The sequence below is a fragment of the Crotalus tigris genome, unplaced genomic scaffold (genome assembly GCF_016545835.1).
Source record: "Crotalus tigris isolate CLP2741 ecotype Arizona unplaced genomic scaffold, ASM1654583v1 scf7180000023830.6690815, whole genome shotgun sequence".
Classification (NCBI taxonomy): domain Eukaryota; kingdom Metazoa; phylum Chordata; class Lepidosauria; order Squamata; family Viperidae; genus Crotalus; species Crotalus tigris.
The window spans coordinates 5,863,194-5,883,093 of record NW_024100214.1 but is presented as its reverse complement, the minus strand read 5'-3'; the positions used below and the strand labels follow the sequence as shown (position 1 = coordinate 5,883,093).

The following is a 19,900-nucleotide window of genomic DNA, read 5'->3' as shown; positions in this document are numbered from 1 at the left end:
CTACTATCATATTGCCCGTTTCTTCTTTTCTTTAGACTAGCCAAGTCCAAATCCTGCAACCATTCTTCATGTTTTAGTCTCCAGGCCTTTGATCATTTGAGTTGCTCTTCTCTGAACTTTTTCAACATCTTTTTTTTAGTATGGTGGCCAAAATTGGTTGCAGTATTCCAGGTTTGGTCTTACTAGGGTTTTATAAAGCGATACTAATACTTCACATGATTGTGATAATATGCCTCTGTTTATACAACCCAGGATTGTATTAGCTTTTTTGGCTGTGGCTGCACACTGCTAGCTCATAGTCAAGTGATTGTCCACTAGGACTCCAAGGTCCCTCTGACAGTTGCTGTTTTTGAGCCAGGTCTCACCTAATTTGTACTTAAGCCTTTGATTTTTCCTGCCTAAATGTAAGATTTTGCTTTTCTCCACATTAAAACTCATTTTGTTGGATAGGGCCCATTGTTCAAGTTTGTCAAGATCTTTTTGGATCCTGAGCTTGTCTTCTGGGGTATTGGCTATTCCTGTCAGTTTAGTGTCATCTGCAAATTTGATGAACTCCCCTTCTATTCTCTCATCTAAGTCATTAATGAAGATATTGAAGAGTACTGGGCCTAAGACAGAGCCTTGTGGTACCCCACTGCTTACTTCTCTTCATGTGTAATACCATCGAGCACTACCCGCTGAATACAGTTTGTCATCCAACTACAGATCCATCTGATGATGATGTTGTCTATCCCACCTTTTTCCAGCTTACTAAATAGCAGGTTGTGGTCTACTTTGTCAAATGCCTTACTGAAGTCTAAGTATACTATGTCCACAGCGTTTCACTGGTCTACTAATTTAGTCACTTTATCGAAGAATTAAATTAGACTGGTTTTTGACAAATCCGTGATGGCTACTGGTTATTGTTTGCTTCGAGTTGTTCGTAGTTCTTTTTTTGATTATCTTTTCCAGGATCTTCCCAGGTATTGATGTTAGACTGATTGATCTGTAGTTTCCTGGGTCTGTTTTTTCCCCTTTCTTGAAGATGGGAACCATATCAGCTGTTTTCCAATCCTCAGGTAGTTCCCCAATGCTCCAGGATTTTTGAAAGATATGGTGCAGTGGTTCTGAGATAACATCTGCCAGCTCCTTCAGAACTCTGTTACCTATAAATGATTTTGAACAATGTTTCTTCAAAGTGTGGATACAGCTTCATCAGTTACCCAGCACTGAAAAGATTAACCTTTGTCAATTAATTGGACTGTTCTTGCTTTATAGCAGCTATCAAAGCACAATTCAACCTGTTACATAAAAGGTGGACTATAGTAATATAATCTACTCTACGCTTATCTCTGTGCCAAAATACTTCATGTTCTTTATTGTATGTTGACAGAAATCTTGTCCTGGCCAAAAAAAATCTGCTTGACTCAAGCTGAGTTCTCTTTTCTTGGCAAGGAGATCTTTGGAACAGCACTGCTGCCACCTACCGCAAGTCAGGCTGTGTATGAGCAGCATTTTTGTCTTAAACCCGCAGAGCCCCATAATAGCTAAAAATCAGGAGTATGGTAGCCCTTTTCAGACTAACACATTTTATTGAAGTTTATTTAAAAATCCTTTCTGTCCTCTGAAGTTCAGTAGGCTAGAAAGGAAAATAGGCAAAGATGCAGAGGAATCCACATACACATTCGACTATTTGCATTATTTAGATTAGAAAGACTGAAGAATTTATTTCTTTGCACAGAACGATTGTGATACAAAATGGAGACATTTTATTCTGAAAGCAATTTGCACATCACTTTACAACCTTCAGCATGCCAGCTGGTACTGGCTGCCACCACCTTCCTTTGTCAGGGGTTAACAGCAATATGCACAACTTTGACCCATTTCATTATGCCAACTTTGACCCATTTTTATTATGCCAACTACATTATTAGGTTGCAAAAGAATAAACAAAATTCTACATATTACAAACAAAGGCAATATGCCCTATTTAACCTCTCCAAAACTGGAGTACCAAACAAAGATTTTCCTAATACAGGCAAGCTAAAAATCATACACAAAACAAGGGGGAGGAGCATTTGACAACTAAATCTCTGAAATTATTATTGGCAGGGCCACAGAAGGAATAAATAATAAGACATATTAAAATGGAAACATTTCATTTATCATGCTTAAAGGTAAACCCCTATCTCTCCAACTACCTGAAGAATGCAGGAATAATAGCTCCTTGGCAATTCTTTCTAAGGGGGGAGACAACACTTAAGGTCTTGTTAGAACAGAGATGAAGGGCTAGCAGGACCAAGAAAAATCCATCTGGCTGGTGCTTATTTAATTCTTACAGGGCCATTGTAAAAATGGACAGCTTGAACATCAAGTAAAATACCACAGCTTTCCAAATGGGGAAAACTTCCTTTTATCAACATCTGAAGAAAATATCAAACAGCTTTACTTTTTTTTTTTTTAAAAAAAAATCACAATTGTCTTAAAAAGCACTTATAGCCAAACGGTGCAGCAGTCTGAACCTCCTGACAGGACACGAGGATTAAAAAGTAGAAATACATTTATCAAAGACATCTGTTTCTATAAAAAGGAGCATTGATTAGAACTGGCTTGATGGCTTACAGAAACAACAATCAAGCTATTTCTAGTTTCTTTGGACAGTTTTAAGACGGCCAGTTTTTTTTAAAAAAAAAAATAAACAAAACAATAAAAAATTGTTCACTTTATATGAGGACTGATCCTAAAGGGGCAGCTGAAGCTGAGAGGGTCAGGGATGGAAAAAGGATGGCAAGAAACAAAAAGCAAACGCTGAAGGGTAAGAAAGGAAAGGATAGAAATATGACAGCTGCCTTCTCATTTCTGAGCAGTGACACAAAAGGATTAGAAAGGATTAGAAAGCTGTTTTCAACATTAAGATCAACTTTCACCACATATTCTGTTGTAATATTATTTTAAAAACCAAACAATTCTAAATTCAACCTAACATTTTATAAGCAATAAAACTCTAGCTACAACTCTAGTCAACCTAGCTAAAAGTGGATAAAGTGACTCAAAAGCAGAAATGTTTGGGGAAAAATCTAAAAAAAAAAAAAACCCACCTAAACCAAAATTGTCCTAGTAATCAGATGACTTTGACTACAGCCATGATTATGTCTTAGCTATCCAAGATAAATGGTTATGGAACCACCTGGGATAATCTGCCCTGGATCTGATATATTACCTTGGTTGACATAATTGTCATAACCATGGCCTACTGAGTAAACCAAAATTATTGGACTCATATATAATACTAAGCCATAAATTGCAATTTACAAATAACAATGGTTAAGTATTATAATTCATTCATGTGACATTAATATATTATGTGGAGTCAGAGATACAGTAATTTACAACATCTGGTCCTAGCATTCGTCAGAGGATGTTGTGCAGTCTATTTATGGTCTACTAGGCTTTTATTTTGATTTATTTATATATTTATTTATTTTTAAAGGAAAATTTTAGAAGGACCAAAGTGGGGCTGGAAGCATTTCTTGTAGTTTAATATTCTTCAATGCTCTTCCTTTTTTCCTGCAAGTACCTGACAAAAAAATAGGTTAGGTGCAAAATAAAATGTGGAAGAATGGTTCAGTTTTAGTACAGATGATAATCTCCCAAAGGATGAAACAAATTATGAAAGACCACTGTGTTAAATCACAACAGCACAGCCCCTAGTTCATGACTGCTGCGAGATAACTTAAAACATGACAGAAATTCCCTATCACTATCAGTAAAAGAACAGCTGTCTACCTAGGAGAGGAAGGAGCCAAAGTTTTAGTACAGTGTATTTTCTTAACTCCCGAAATAAGAGGTCCTGCAGGGTCCAAGTGCTGAAGCCAAGGATCACATCAAAGAACAATTGAAAAATGTGCAGTTTGCTTCTAAAATGTGTATATCCCTAAGAGAGCCCAGTTGACCCACTTTCAAAACTCAGAGGTTCTACCCACAAGGAACAGACAAACAAACAAACAAACAAAAAAGTCTTAGACTCCATAGGAAATATTGTGCACTGGTCTGCCTTATGTATTTTAAAGTCATTTTTGCCCTAAAAAAGTAAAACTTTAGTAAAACGTAGTTGGGAATCTTAACTTATCCCAGGTGAACTTGCAAGTAGCTGCTTACAAGGATCTAGTAAAAGCCACCAGTGGCACATAAGCATAGCTAATTGGCAGCAAAACACTAAAGAGAAGAATTGGACAGTACAATAATCTTGAAGAAGAAATAGCCTGGATTTGATTAATCCTATTTTGTTGACTAATCCATAATTGTCTAGCAATTATCCTGTAGCAATAGCAGAATCTTCTGTACTACTTTCCCGGTCCAGGCCTACCCTCTGGATGGACTCGGTATATTTTTGCCTTCCCAATCCAATGATGGTGGTGATCTCATCTGCTATGTCTTGGCGGCCACTATCTTGCATGGCCTTAATCAGCTTGTCTATGCAGTCAGGCTTCTTTTCATTTTGCTGAGCCCAGGAGAAAAGCATATCTAGAATCTGAGTATGGAGATCTTCCCTGAGGAGAGAATAAAACAACAGTGAAAAAAATAGGTTTGTATCATGTATAACTGTCATATGAAAGTCTCATTTGTGTTTAGTATCAAAATCAGTATCAATATCTTTCAGTATGATCCTATCAATTTACATAATAAGGCATAATTTTTTATTTATTTTTATTTCTTTATTAAATGTACATGCTGCATGTCTCGCTATCAAGAGACTCTGGGCAGCATAAACTGTAAAAAAGCAGTAATCAGTAGCTCATTAATTTCAGCAGCAACCCAGTTTAATGTCTTATGAATAGGAAAAACATCTTTATGACTTGAGGGCAAAGGTAGTAGAATAACCCAAACTTATCTTAGGGGTATCCTGGGGGTAAGGAAGTTGCAATACTTGTGCTCATGGAAAGCATGTAAACCCCACGGGTTGTACTTGCATGAAATATTAACCTGCAAGGATTGGTTAACAACTGCATGTGTGCCCCCCATGCTAGCCATTTAAGTAAAAATGCTGATCAGCCACCCTGTGAAAGTGTCCTGGTCCCTCTGAAGCAGTGGTTCTCAACCTTTTTAATGCCGCGACCCCCAACCGATCGTAAGTCGAGGACTACTCAACTGGTGCAGCACCATTTGCAGAATGGGACTTTTGGCGGGCTCAGCAGGGCAGAAACAGCCTGGACAATTTCTATTGGCTTTTGAAAGCCAATAGAATTAGACTCTATTCAAGAGAGTCTATTCTATTGGCTTTCAAAAGCCAATAGAATAAAAGGGAGTACCACAGCTAAGGAAAAGGGGGGAAAATGGCGGACTGCGTTGTTTGGCGACCCCCGTGAAATGGTCGTTCGACCCCAAATGGGGTCCCGACCCACAGGTTGAGAACCACTGCTCTGAAGGAAGGATGGACTGGAAAATCTAGTCGGAGATAGCTGGGATCACCTGCTGAGCATCTTGTAGATAAAATCACTTGCACATTTTCCATGTTTATGTAGGAAGAAACATCTGAGATGGCAGAGGTAATATTATCTAGGTGGTTTTTGAGCTTATGAATCCCAAGGAAGTGGATAGTCCTTTGTGATCTTATCTCCACTACCTCTGGATTAGGTCCTTGCCCCACCAGAGTAACTGAAATAGTCAAGGAGATAACTAGGAGTTGGGCTCAAGCTATAGTCAATGTTTCTTTAAGGGAAGGGAAGAAGTCCTTAAAGAGGTTTATCCACTTATTAAAAGGCCAAAACTAGATCCAACAAAATTCGACAAGTATTGTACTATAACTAAGTTTTCTTTCTAGATGTAAGGTACTGAGAAAGTTGAGAGGCTGCAGAGGGCTATGGAGAATATGGTTTATCACAACTTTAACTATCTGGGTTCAGACTGGGTATAGACAGAAATTGATTGCTATCACAGATGACTGGTGATGGGGCTTGAACAAAAGTGGCATGACTATTACTATATTCCTGGATTTTCAACAGTTTTCAATGCAGTTGACTACAGTATCTTTCTGGATCACCCACATGGGTGAGATTTGGAGGCATGATGTTATGATGCTTCTGAAGTCAGGTGGTTATGGTAAAGAAGGAGGTTAGCCTTCAAAAAAACTTCCAAAAAAACTATCCAAAGCCTAACATGCAGCGGATATCATAACCCAGCATGTGAAGGCTGTTGGAGTTTGGTGGGGGAAAACAGGTTTTGACTCGACCCAAACAAGACAAGAGTTGCTGTTGATTCAGAGACTGACTGATTCCAGGTCTGGCTTTTGATCATCTTCCTGAGAAACAGATTTGGGAAAGATAAGAGAATGACCAGCAGCAAGGTAGATAGGCTCCGTTGTAATAGCCACAGGTGCACCATTGGAAAGGTCCGGCTTAGTGATAGCTCATCAGGGAGAAAATTTATTTACACAGTTGCTAAGAGTTAAGAACAACTTAATGGCACATAATCAATAAAAAAAATCAAAATAAGGATTTTTTTTTCTGTAATGGTTAACTCCCTAATTGTTTTGCTCCTTACCCTGTGTTCCTGCAGAGACATTCCACCCCAGTGGTGAGCTCGCCTGAAGCAGTTCTCTTTAGATCAGTGGTTCTCAACCTGTGGGTCGGGACCCCATTTGGGGTCGAACGACCATTTCACGGGGGTCGCCAAACAACGCAGTCCACCATTTTCCCCCCCTTTTTCTTAGCTGTGCTACTCCCTTTTATTCTATTGGCTTTTGAAAGCCAATAGAATAGACTCTCTTGAATAGAGTCTAATTCTATTGGCTTTCAAAAGCCAATAGGAATTGCCCAGACTGTCTCTGCCCTGCTGAGCCCGCCAAAAGTCCCATTCTGCAAACGGTGCTGCACCAGTTGAGGAGTCCTCGACTTATGATCGGTTGAGTAGTCCTTGACTTACGACCGGTTGGGGGTCGCGGCATTAAAAAGGTTGAGAACCACTGCTTTAGATGGAGTAGATTACCGCTTGAAAGACAGATGACCCAACCTTCAGGGTATCTCAGAAGCAGATTATAAAGATGGCTCTTCCGAAGAGCCTTTGAGGATTAACTATGCGTAACAGTATAATTTTCTATAATTATAGCCTTCAATTTGCTGTTTTAATTAATTTTTATTTTGATTCTGGTTTCTCTATGTAAGTTCTGTCGGACAAACATCATATATAATAAACAAGCAAAATAGAATTCCTGAATCGTATGACAATTCCAAGGCAAAAAGAAAAAAAAATACTTTTTATCATCTAAGATACAAAATAAGGATATAGACAGCTGGATTATTGATGCTCCAGGACACATTTCCTGAATTAATTTCAGTTTTTTCATTTCTCACCTGCTGTTATACTGTATGCGCTGCAGCTGCTGATAGGACAATCCCAGGTTTAAACCAATGATTCTCCATTCAGCTCCTATGCGTCCAGCAATGCCAAGAAGGTTGGACTGAGTCAAGTAGCCAGTTTCAGCATTCCCCAAATTCAAAGGAGGAAGAGAGAAGCCATTTGGAGTTGTGGGCTGCTTGTTTACCTGAGTTTTCAGTTTCTGGTAGAACAGAAGATAACATGTTGTCACATATTAACATATTATCCTGTTATTCATGACATGTTATAAAACATGACTGTGACTGTCCACCTTGGATCTTGAGTCAGAGAGCACTGTCTCTTTGGATAATTGATTCTCATGTTGAACTGACCTTAGCATGACATTTCTTGTGTGCTCAACTAACTTTCAACTACCCTCATCATTTAAATTTAGCTCATTTAGCTCTATAGAGATGGATACTGCACTGTTATGGATATTTATATAGAATTAATTTCAGGTAAATATATGAAATATTGAAATTGAACCATCTTCAATGTACAATTATGGTCAATTGTCTTCCATTCAGTATTGAGTCCTGGAAAAAAAAAACATAACTGATTTGGTGTGTTCTGGCAATTTGTTTAACTACTACGGATTTAGAGAAAGACATCCTTTCCCCACTTGAAAAAGACTACAAGTTCTGTTGGACTTTCAACTTCTATCCTCTTGATCACTAATGTTGCTGACTGGGACAACATTTATCCAATCTTGGTTTTGCTTCTGATTTTAAAATTAGAAAAAAATAACTTAGCTTTTGTGCCAGTGTAGTCTGTTCTTTGTTCAAAGGTACCTCTTTAAAGTATAAAGGAGGAACCCACTAATATTAGCTAGTTCTTCAAAAAGAGAATAAGAAAGTACATATCTTCAGCTAAAATATAGTCTTCTGCTCTACCATAAATGAATTACGTAAAAAGTAAACATTAAAATGATATTTGACTTCATAAACAAAAAGTAGAGATTATATTAAAGGAAGAGTCATAAAGGCACAAGTTGGTTCACCATGAGTTTTGGTAAATATATATGAACTTATACACACACAAGGTGGTTTAGATGCCATCTTATTAAGGTCCTACCAGCCTCAGCCAGAAAGAGACTTGAGTAATGATGGGTTATAAACTCTCCTGGTCAGAAGTTATCTGAAATCTGCTGAAGGGTCAATCATTATTCAAGGTAAAAAATATACTTAAAGGTTTTGCTTATCAGTTAATGGTTAACAGAGGCTGATTTATTTTGACCTGCGGAAAGCATCAAAATGTGAACTGGAGGTATGATACGGTAAGAAGGTAACAGTGAACTTTGAATTAGGAATGGTTAATAAAAGGTTAGGTATTAATAAAGGCATTAATTTGGAATATTTATCTAAATGAAAGGTAGGCATCTTCTTGCTTACATCTAATCTCTTAGGAATTTTATGACTAATGAAATGGCCTGGAATATGAATTTATGCTAAATATATAGTATATATGCAATTATATAACATAGTTGCTATCAAAATATGTGTGTTTCTGTTTATAAATTAGAAAGTATCCTTACGATCAGAAGTGCATACTTGTGAGCTAAAACATCTTAATATTTGAATGTTAGAAAAGTTCTCCTTTATAAAAGCAAGCTATTTTAGAGAAACTCTATTAAACTCTGTTATATAGCGAAAACTCACATTATGCTATTATAAATTGTCAGTTAAAGAAACCAGTGGATTAAAATATGCTTCCCTTATTGAACTGAATGAACCTAACAACAACTTTGGTGCATGTTTATTGAAAGTGTATTGTCTATAGATAATTGATAATTGTCTATAGATAATAGATTGGCAGTCAAAAGGTGTTTTTTTTAAATGGAATTATTCTCCCAAGCAAACATAACCTACTTAAATAGTTTTTCAAAACCCTGCACACAATCCTCACCTAGTCTTTAGTCAGGCAGCATTCAAATGTTTCAAGCTCCAACCACTAACTCTTATGTACAAATTATTCTTAATAGTCTCCCTAAGTATTTCATTTTCAGTTATGTAAAATATTTTATATGGTTTCATATAGCTGATAACATGAATAACATCAAATGTAAGTACAAGTCAGTACAAAATAGCAAAACTTTTTCCTGTTTTACCCCAAAGGAGGTCTTTTAATGTTCAGCAACTAAATTGTAACATTATGAATTTAACAGTTCTCATACGGTTTTAAGGTTATTTTATTATTTAATTCTTGATTGGGAGCCATCTAGAATCTAGTATAAGGTGGGTGGTTGTATAAGTGTTTTAAATAAAATAAATAAATAAATAAATAAATAAGCAACTATTAAAACAATCAACTAACAATTCCATATTCTCTCTGTCCACTAATGCTACTGTATTTCATGATATAAAGAATATTTCATGTGAAATATTAAAGGAGTAACTGCACAAGACAATCTGTGCTATGTCTTAATAGCAAGAGTGCTTTTAGAATATTAAGGATCTGCCATCAAGAAGTTGGCGTTGAATGGTACATTCTTCTTAGAGGAAAAACAGTAATGCACTGTAGCTTTTTCTGCCTGGGATAATGAAGGAATATAAATATAATATAAATACCCATTGCTTAACAGAAGGGCACTTCCTCTCATCCTTTCAAGATATATGGAGAACACTCCCTTTTTCTGCTTTATTAATCTTGATCCAGCCAGCTCTGCCGCAGTATCAGACGCATTTTGGTCCAAGGTACTTGCACCCCGTTAGGACGACTGCCTTTCTTACTGGCCTTGTTCCAATGAATTTGCACAGGCCAATTGGAAGCACTCCTTCAAGGACTGAATGCAGCGTGAGTACAGCAATTCTTTCCACTACAGCCTTCTCCCCCCCCCCCCCCAGTATACTCTCCTCTCTTACTCCTAAGATCATTCTGTCTCAAAGGTTGAGAAAGGGATGGGAAAACCAGCAAAACGTGGGGTGACTGCTTTACATGCACAAAAGTGTCTATACAAGACACTTCCCAGCCTGCAAGGCCAGGGGAAAAAAAGAACAACCACCCAAGCTGCTGAGCGTATCAATTCTTCTTTGTGAATAGCACTTACAGGTAGCTTGATTGGCAAGGTAGCCAGCCAATGAGAGTCGGGGCCCTTCCTCCTCCTTGTAATCTCTTCAGGAATGCTCTCTGGTACTTCTCCTCGATAAAAGGAAACCTACAAAAAGAGATCAGCCTTAGACAGGTTTGAAAGAACCACAGCTGGGTGAGATGTCGGTGTTCTCTCATTTGGGAGGTTACTTACTTATGCATTTATTTGTAGATGTTCTAGCATGAACTGAATATAAAGCAAATAATCTGATCTGGCATATTATTGTGCGCCTATTATTAGACCAATCTGTTGAGAATTATTGCTATGGTTTTGATTTGCTGGGATTTGCTCTGCTCATTCTTTTGCCTCCCCTCCCCCAAACATTTCCTTTATACCAGGGGTGTCAAACTCAATTTTACTGAGGGCCGCATCAGCATTGCAGTTGCCCTCGGGGGGGGGTGCAGCCTACTGGGTGGGCGTGTATGGAGTAGGTGTGGCCTACTGGGTGGGCATGGCCAGCTCTACATCGTTCGCGTCAAGGGTGCCTGTGGGGGCCTCGGCAGGAGTGGAGAGATCTGAGGGTCTCTGGCAGAAGGGAGTAGGACCGGGGCAAATGCCAAGGCAGGGTCCATTTCTTCATTCCTCACAAAGGGTGACACCTCCCCAGCATGCATCCACGGCGTGGGGCCGACACAGCAGGGGCTGGTTCCTTGCTGTTTCTAGACAGCCTTGTGATGCTAAGACTGAATGCATTTCAGCATATATGGCCACCACAAAATTATACATTGGTTCCCAGCTGGCCTGGGCTAGGGCCAAGGCAACGGGGGCCATTCCCTCACTGTTTCCAGGATGGCTTCGCGGGCCATATGAAACCACTTTGCGGGCCGCATCTGGCCCCTGGGCCTTGTGTTTGACATGTCTGTTTTATACCTTTGTCAATGTTGAAATCTTTCTTGTATTTTCTTGAATCACTTTCAGAAGTGATTTGTCATTGTCTCTTTCCCAGGGCTGAGAGAGGCCGACTAGCCCAAAGTTGCTCAGCTGACATTGTGCCTAAAACAACAGAATTCAAGGTCTCCCAGTTTCTAGGCTGGTGCCTTAACCACTACGCCAAATTGGCTCTCTTCTTTTGCTCCTACAAACTATGAATTTGTAAGCTCTAGCTTAACTATGCATAATAATGAAATTAAATCTGTATTAAGTTAAATACTATGAAATATGACAAGGTTCACACATCAGCCATGATTTGCTTACCGAGCTGTTGAGATGAACAATAATCAGCTGTGTTTGTGTCAACAATAAGTCAAAAACAAATAAACCATGTTATGCTCACTGTAGTGTACGAAATTAGTTATGGTTTGCAAAGTAGCTGAAAAGGATTTGCTTAACAAAAATTTTGCATGTAAAGTACTGAGTTTTTATAGCTATTTAATACTAGAGACAGTGGGACTATATAAGGGGAAAATAATAATATGAGAAGCAGAAAAAAGCATCCTGGGCAGTAGAACTTTTGACATAAAGCCTGCACAGTTTGAATAGCCCTCTTAAAGAGATACTTTTTTAAAAAAATTCTGAGATAAGGTGGCTTTGGGTTAAACTGTGAACGTCAGCCATCCATGAAGCACATTCTACAAAAATATTGGAAGATAATATTTATTACAATGTATTACAATCAAAATTATACGTTCATCTTTTGAATTATGGAATCAGAGAATATAAATAAGTTATGCCACTGGACTCAGACAATGAGGAAAAAGAATTGATATGCTAGTATTAATTAACTGGGGTACAAACTGTTATGGGAAGTTTTACTGTGGACAAGAGGAGAAGTGTATGTACCTGCCCTTTCACAGGCTTGCTGTTTCTGTCCACTTCAGAGGTAATATAGACTTCCTTCACATTTTTCAAATGAGAAAAAAAGTTGAATGAAATCCTTCCATCAATGCAGTCTGGGCGGTCTGAAATAAGTTAGAGAAAATAATTCAATTGGCTTAAATCACAAATAATCTCATTTTTATAAAATAGCTTCCAGCAGCCAGAAGTTCTCCAAATGGGGTGGAACACAACTTCTGAAATTCTCAGCTACCATAGGTTTGGGAAGGCTGTTAGAAAGACTAAAAAATTTTTTACAGGTTTTTGTCCCACAAGAAACAGAATTTTGGAACTAAGTCAACTTTCGTTTTTCCCCATCCTCAGTCTCAAAGTAAATTGTAAATTTTGCCACTCATTGGCAAACCATATGGTTTAGATATAATGTATCCCACATTTATTATTTAAATTGTCACTTGAAAGAATCTGTTGAGGCGGCAAAAGCAGCCACTTTCAGTTAAAGGCCTTTTAACATTAATATAATGGGTCCTCCATCCTAGGACTCTATCCTTGAAATTTTCAAGCAATGGGGAATGCATACATAACATTGATCTGCAATAGTTTAAATCAGTGTTTCTCAACCTTGACAATTTTAAGGCATGTGGATTTCAACTCCCAGAATTCCACAGCCAGCATTGCTGGCTGTGGAATTCTGGGAGTTGAAGTCCACATGCCTTAAAATTGTCAAGGTTGAGAAACACTGGTTTAAATCAACTGAAACTTTTCCTGGGAAATTCAGAAAAGGAATTTCATCCTTATCCATAAATTAGAAATTAGGAAATAGTCCCAGGGTGGGGTGGAGGCGCAGAGAGGGAAGGGAGTTATATAGTTAGAGGCAGGAGAACTCGTATTTGTTGTTTTTCAGATAGAGGCCTCACTACGATACCATATAATGTGGGATTAAGATACATCCAGGTTCTGCCTGTGCAACTGATTCTGTCTTTTGTTAGTTCTTTTAAGATGAGCTGTGGTGGTGCAGTAGTTAAGGTGCAATATTGCAGGCTAACTTTGCCCACAGCCAGGAGTTCAATCCTTATTGGCTCCACTTAGGGAATGCTGTAAAGCACTATGGAGTGCTATATAAGTGCTATTGCTATTGTTATGAGCTGATTTGGAATTGCAGAGCTAAACTTGAATTATGGAGGCATACATATATAAACACAGGCAAGCTGTTGACATTTCACCTGCATCAATGCTGATGCCTTGTTCAAAGGCTGCAAAGAACTGTTCCCCTTCAAACAGCTCCACAATATCGGATGGCTCAGGACCTCGATATCGGTCAAGGAGCTTTTTCAAAACAGGATCCACCTAAAAGACCATCAAAAAGGAGTAAAGACACTGGAACATTATTTTTAAAATCCTCATTTCTTTATCCTTGTACCATTGCAATAGGAAGATTCAGGTTTCCAAGGAACAGAGCTCCTGGAGGCTTGCTAAAATGCAATACATTTGATACGAGCTACCTGTGTATATTTAATTATGAAGTCTCACTTAACTAGTAACAATTCCACATAAGACTGGAAAAAAATATGCTGGTGTTTTAAGGAATATGCTGGTGTTTTAGGGCAATGGAAGCTGATCTGATGAACAACAGAAAAGTATACGGTCATAGAAGGTTGAAACAATGTACCTAATACTCATCCAAGTGGTGCAGCATCCAATAATAATCTAATGAAATTTTTCATCAAATAATTTTCCTCTCTTCCCTCCATGTTTGCTGATCTCACCTCTCCTAAAATGTATTGAAACCTGCAAATCCTTCCCTAGAACTTGAGCATTTTGGAGTTGTGATCTTCCATTTGAACTCCAAAAGATCTGCTTATATCAGGGGTGTCAAACTCAATTTCATTGAGGGCCGCATCAGCATTGCGGTTGCCCTTGGGGGGCCGGGTGGGTGTGGCCAGGTTGCATGCGGCCTACTGGGTGGGCATGGATGGAGTGGGTGTGCCCTACTGGGTGGACATGGCCAGCTCTACATCATTTGCATCAAGGGTGCCTGTGAGGGCCTGGGCAGGAGTGGGACAGATCTGAGGGTCTCTGGCAGAAGGGGGTGGGACCAGGGCAAGTGCCAAGGCATGGTCCACTGGAGAAGCCTCACTGTTCCTCTCAGGCCATGCGGGGGGACTGCATGGTGGTGTGGGCTGCCCGAAGCCCTGGGCAGCAGAGGTCAAACGCCCAGCCTGGCCCTCGAGCACCCACGGCACCAAGCCCAGCCCCACTTCCCCAAGGGGGCGCCCAGCTGCACTTATCTCCTCCTCAAGGCTGCTGCTGCTGTGCTTGCTCTCCTTAGCCAGGTTGCTCATGATGGGTATGAGGGCAAAGTCAGAGGGAGGCCCATTCCCTCTCCATGGGAGTAGACCTGGCTTTGTATCCAAAGCTTCCTTAGTAGTAGGATGGGAGACCTCCAGGATAAGCCAGGAGGAGGGGGCAGGGGATGGTGAAAGGGCAGCAGGACAGGACTAAGGCAGGAGTTCCCTAATATCCTCCCTCTCCTTCTTTCCTTCCTTCCTTCCTAAGTACAGAGTGGTGGGAAAATATTTGAGATGAGGGAGGGAGAAAAACAGGCAAGAAACACAGCTGGGGAGGTGTCACTCTTCATGAGGAATGAAGAAATGCACCATCACCTGAAAATGGCCAGCACATGGCCCTCACCTACTTCACATATCTGGCTTGGTGGGCTCTGGGAGAGGGGATGCCATGAGCAGTGTGAGACTCAACATTACCTGCGCAATGACGCCCAGACCCCAGCCTGCCCAGTTTGGGCAGGCAGCAGGGCGCTCTCCTCACAGCACTGAGAGGTTGAGTCGGGAGGTGCGAAGCTCGTCAGCTTTGCACCTTGCTGCCTGCTGAAACTGGGCAGACTGGGGGCTAGGCAGCATTGCACTTCTCATCAGATTCGTGTCACCTGGCTCAGCTCTTGGTGCTGTGAGGAGACCGCCCCGCTGCCTGCCCAAACCAGGCAGGCTGGGGGCTGGGCGGCATCACGCTTCTTTTTGGATTTGCACCACCTGGCTCAGCCTCTCGGTGCTGTGAGGAGAGCGCCCTGCTGTCTGGCGAAACCCTCCCCTGGAGCCCATCAAGCCAGATAGGCGAAGTAGGCAAGGGCCATTTGCTGGCCACTTCCAGGTGATGGTGCATTTCTTCATTCCTCACAAAGAGTGACACCTCCCCAGCATGCACCCACGGGGTGGGGGCGACACGGCAGGGGCTGGTTCCTCGCTGTTTCCAGACGGCCTTGTGGAGCTAAGACGGAATGCGTTCAGCATAGGTGGCCACCAGAAAATTGTACGTTGACTCCCTGCCGGCCTGGGCCAGGGTCAAGGCAGAGGGGGCCGTTCCCTCACTGTTTCCAGGATGGCTTCGTGGGCCGCATCTGGCCCCCGGCCTTGTGTTTGACAGGTTTGGCTTAAATAATAATAATAATAATAATAATAATAATAATAATAATAATAATAATAATAATAATAATAAGTTGGAAGGGACCTTGGAGGTCATCTAATCCAACCCCCTGCTCAGGCAGGAAACCCTATACCATTTCAGACAAATAGCTGTCCAGTCTCTTCTTGAAAACTTCCAGTGTTGGAGCATTCACTGCTTTTGGAGGCAGGTTGTTCCACTGGTTAATTGTTCTAACTGTCAGGAATTTTCTCGTTAGTTCTAGGTTGCTTCTATCCTTGCTTAGTTTCCACCCGTTGCTTCTCGTCCTGCCTTCAGGCGCCTTGGAAAATAGCTTGACTCCCTCTTCTTTGTGGCAGCCCGAGATATTGGAACACTGCTATCATGTCCCCCCTCGTCCTTCTCTTCATTAAACTAGACATACCTAATTCCAGCAGCCGTTCCTTATATGCTTTAGCCTCCAGTCCCCTAATCATCTTTGTTGCTCTTTTCTAGAGTCTCAGCATCTTTTCTGCATCGCAGTGACCAAAACTGGATGCAGTATTCCAAGTGTGGCCTTACCAAGGCATTGTAAAGTGGTATTAACACTTCACGTGATCTTGATTCTATCCCTCTGTTAATGCAGCCTAGCATTTTGTTGCCCAGTGTTCAAGTCTGTCCAGATCCTTCTGTATCTTAAACCTCTCTTCTGGAGTGTTGGCTATTCCTGCCAGCTTGGTGTCGTCTGCAAATTTGATGAATTCCCTATCTATCCTCTCGTCCAGATTGTTTATGAAGATGTTGAAGAGCACTGGGCCCAGAACAGAGCCCTGGGGCACCCTACTACATACTTCCCTCCATGTAGATGTGGTTCCATTGAGGACCACACACTGAGTACGGCCGGTCAGCCAGCTACAGATCCATCTGGTGGTGATGCTGTCTATCCCACATTTTTCTATCTTGTCAAGTAGTAGGCTGTGATCTACTTTATCAAATGCCTTAATGAAGTCCAAGTAAATTATGTCCACCGCATTCCTCTGATCCACTAATTTTGTCACTTGGTCAAAGAATGCAATAAGATTTGTCTGGCATGATCTATTTTTGACAAACCCATGTTGGCTTTTAGTAATGACTTTGTACATCATGTAATTGTAAATGATTTTTGTTTTGTTCGGTTTTACATGTTACTTTTATAAGTCTGACCCCAGACACACACTTAAAAGCCAAGTTCAGCTTTAAATGAAGGAAACATTATTCGGAGATAGCTATACTCCTCACTTACTCCTACTTATTCCAACTTATTCCTCATTATATTACTGTTTCTAAAATTCTGGATGCTAGGAACAACTTTGTGTTTGCAGAATACAAGCTTCATTTCCTATGATATTGGCAAATGTATGCATCTGTACATGCAGGGATGCGCAGGGTTGTACTAATACACACATAGAAACACCCACCTTGTGCTTTGGGAGGCATTGGAGCAAGACTTGCTCTGGATCTTTCTTCCTCTGTAGTGCTATGAAATTCACCTGGTACATGCGCAATCTTTTATAGACTTCTTTAGCAAAGCCACCAATGTAGGCTTTTGTGGTGCACCATAACCAGTACCTGGAGGGACAGGGAGATTTGTAAAATGATTTTGATTGGTCCAGGTCTTCCCTGATAAAGTCAACCACTTGAAAATATGAATACACGAGGGCTAAAACAATTGCTTCATGAATGAAAAAAAATGCATGATATGAATTGTTTTATACTAAAAGAACATATTCATTAGACTTTTTTTTTACTTTATGAGTAACTCAAGGCGGTGAATATATGTAATACTCCTTCCTCCTCTTTTTCCCCCACAATAGCCACCATGCAAGAGTAGGGTAGGGTTAAGAGAAAATGACTGGTTCAAAGTCATCCAGCTGGTTTTTGTACCTAAGGCAGGACTATAACTCAGTCTCCTGGTTTCTAGGCCAGCACCTTTATCACTATACCAAATTAGCTATTTGGGTCACCTATTTAAGTTTCATCAGAAGAGCCATTTAAAAAAAAAAAAAGAATAGTCTGAAATGACATGCAGGAAAAGAGATGCAGTTCATAGTGGCTACATCCACTAAACACAAGGATGAAAAGTTCAACTCTATAAACAAGATGGAAACAAATGAGGCCTTTGCTATTCAAGAGAAGTTCTATTCCAACATAAAATTATGCATAAAGGTACTGTAGCCAATGGGACTTTGAATCAATGGGAACTACACATTGGGTTCTGGAATTTATAAGTGTTCTCTACCTCCAAAGAAACTGTCTGTGCAACATACCTGTATTTATTTATCCTTCTCCTTTTTCCCACTGGTTTCCTTGTGGCAGCTCTCTTCCTTCATCTTTACCCCACTTGTCATGGTAGGTGATGGAGGGAATTGTCTCACTTGTGCCACGTGGCTCATATTGGCTTTTCCAGTTTGCACAGTTCTTTTATGATGTCAGTGGATGTGTCCCTTGATCACGCTACCACTGGATACCAGTATTACCTGCAGAGTGTTCACATCTCACCACAACTGGAGAAATGTATCTCCACAAAGCTTCCAGCCACAGTGCTGGCAACCATAGCTGGTGCTGCTCCAGTGAGCAGGAAGTGGACAATTCTGGAGTCCATGTGAGTATTCAATAGCAGGATCAAGAGACTCTGACTCTGAGCAGCAGAGAAGTCAGCTTGAGCCACGTGGGTGCACATTGGTTGATTCCCTCCATCATAGCTAAGCAAGTCAGAGAAAGTTAGCTGCTATGAAAAGCCATATGAAGCCTAGCTGACTCAGTAAAATGTGGCACAGGAGGAGGAACAAATATACAGCAGCTACGCTACATTTTTAAAGTGTACATTACACATACACCAAATACCATGTACCATTACACGCATAAAATAACAAAAACAAAGTCTAAATTTCAGATATGGAAAAACCTTTATATTTATATTGAGGTCTGGTCTCTGCTTAGCAACTGCAGATAATGAGGCCCTGCATAAGGAAGGCCCCTGTATCTGGATTGCTTGGTATTCACCATCCCCTGACTTTTGAAGCATTCTAAAGAAGAAGCAATCTCGGCAAAATGTGGGACTTAACAGAATAACAGAATTGGAGGGACCTTGGAGGTCTTCTAGTCGAACACCCAGCTCATGTAGGAGACTCTATACCAGTGGTCCTCAATCTTTTGGGCACCAGGGACCGGTTCCGTGGAGAAAGGTTTTTCCATGGACCGGAGAGTGTGTGATTTTGTGTGCTGCCTGCATCCCATGGATGGGGCTTTGCTTGTTTGTGTGGCCCGGTTGCTGACATGCCATGGCCTGGTACTGGTCCACAGACCGGGGGTTGGGGACACCTGCTCTATACCATGTCAGACAAATGGCTGTCCAAATTGTTTTGGAAACAACTGTACGAGCAGGGCTTCAGCTCTTATGGTCAAGTAAAATGCTCCAAATGCACATCAATTCTGTTGTAAATATGATGTAAAGGCCAGCTGAGAACATTTGCTGCTTACCATAGAAAGAAAACCGCTGGCCCAAATGATGCCTAGCCACAGAGTCCACAACCACTTAAATGCTACCGAAGTTAAGATTATGATCTCTGGCCCACTAACCAAGAGAAGTGCGTTACTTCAAATAAGGCATAGAGGTGGGTGAACTCCAGTATCACTTGATCAGTGATGTCACTCCAGTTCTGAGCAGCCCAGTCACTGTGCAACAAATGTACTCTGGAACGATCCAAAGTTAGACCTGAGAAAAAAATGAAAAGGTGTTAGCCATAAACCTAAAGGTTGAACTCTTTTCAGTTTATAATTGCATCAGAGGGGATGGAGGTTGGCTTATGTCACTGATGGGATAGATTTGGAAAGGACTATGACAGTTTGACCATATGTAAACAATGAATGTTCCGCAAGATAGAGCTAAACTGCCCTAAACTTTTGCAATGCCTATCCTTAAGAACTTAACCTAATTTCCTCCGCAGAAGATAAATGGTCTCGAAATCGCATTTAACTGTATCAAGGCATTGAACTGCTCTTGAAATTCAGGGAGCTGCATGTTTCAAAGAAATATTCCCATCCCATGAAAACATTTTAAAAAAACCAAAAAAACCTGGGAAACTAACCTGTGACACCAGGAGGCAGCGGAAGCTGAATTTTAACAGGCTGAAGAAAATCCACAGTGGAACTCTGAGAGAGGCAGAGGAGAGGGCTGGCAATTGTTTCAGTATCACCAGTAATCTCTCTTAGCTCCTTTGTTGATACAGGAAGCAC

General features: G+C 40.6%; 1 protein-coding gene across 2 annotated transcripts in view; it reads right to left on the bottom strand.

Annotated features, from left to right (window-relative positions):
* Nucleotides 1–1,680: 1,680 nt before the first annotated feature.
* PIDD1 (p53-induced death domain protein 1) overlaps nt 1,681–19,900 on the bottom strand; it is a 31,636-nt gene continuing 13,416 nt past the window's right edge. For both annotated transcript variants that reach the window (XM_039321897.1, XM_039321898.1), the window contains exons 9-16: nt 19,753–19,900; nt 19,244–19,379; nt 17,083–17,233; nt 13,435–13,558; nt 12,221–12,339; nt 10,400–10,507; nt 7,329–7,534; nt 1,681–4,529 (exon numbers count right to left, since the gene is read on the bottom strand). In XM_039321897.1, the coding sequence (XP_039177831.1) occupies nt 4,292–4,529; nt 7,329–7,534; nt 10,400–10,507; nt 12,221–12,339; nt 13,435–13,558; nt 17,083–17,233; nt 19,244–19,379; nt 19,753–19,900 (1,230 nt within the window). In that variant the 3' untranslated portion in view covers nt 1,681–4,291. The remainder of the gene's footprint in view (nt 4,530–7,328; nt 7,535–10,399; nt 10,508–12,220; nt 12,340–13,434; nt 13,559–17,082; nt 17,234–19,243; nt 19,380–19,752) is intronic.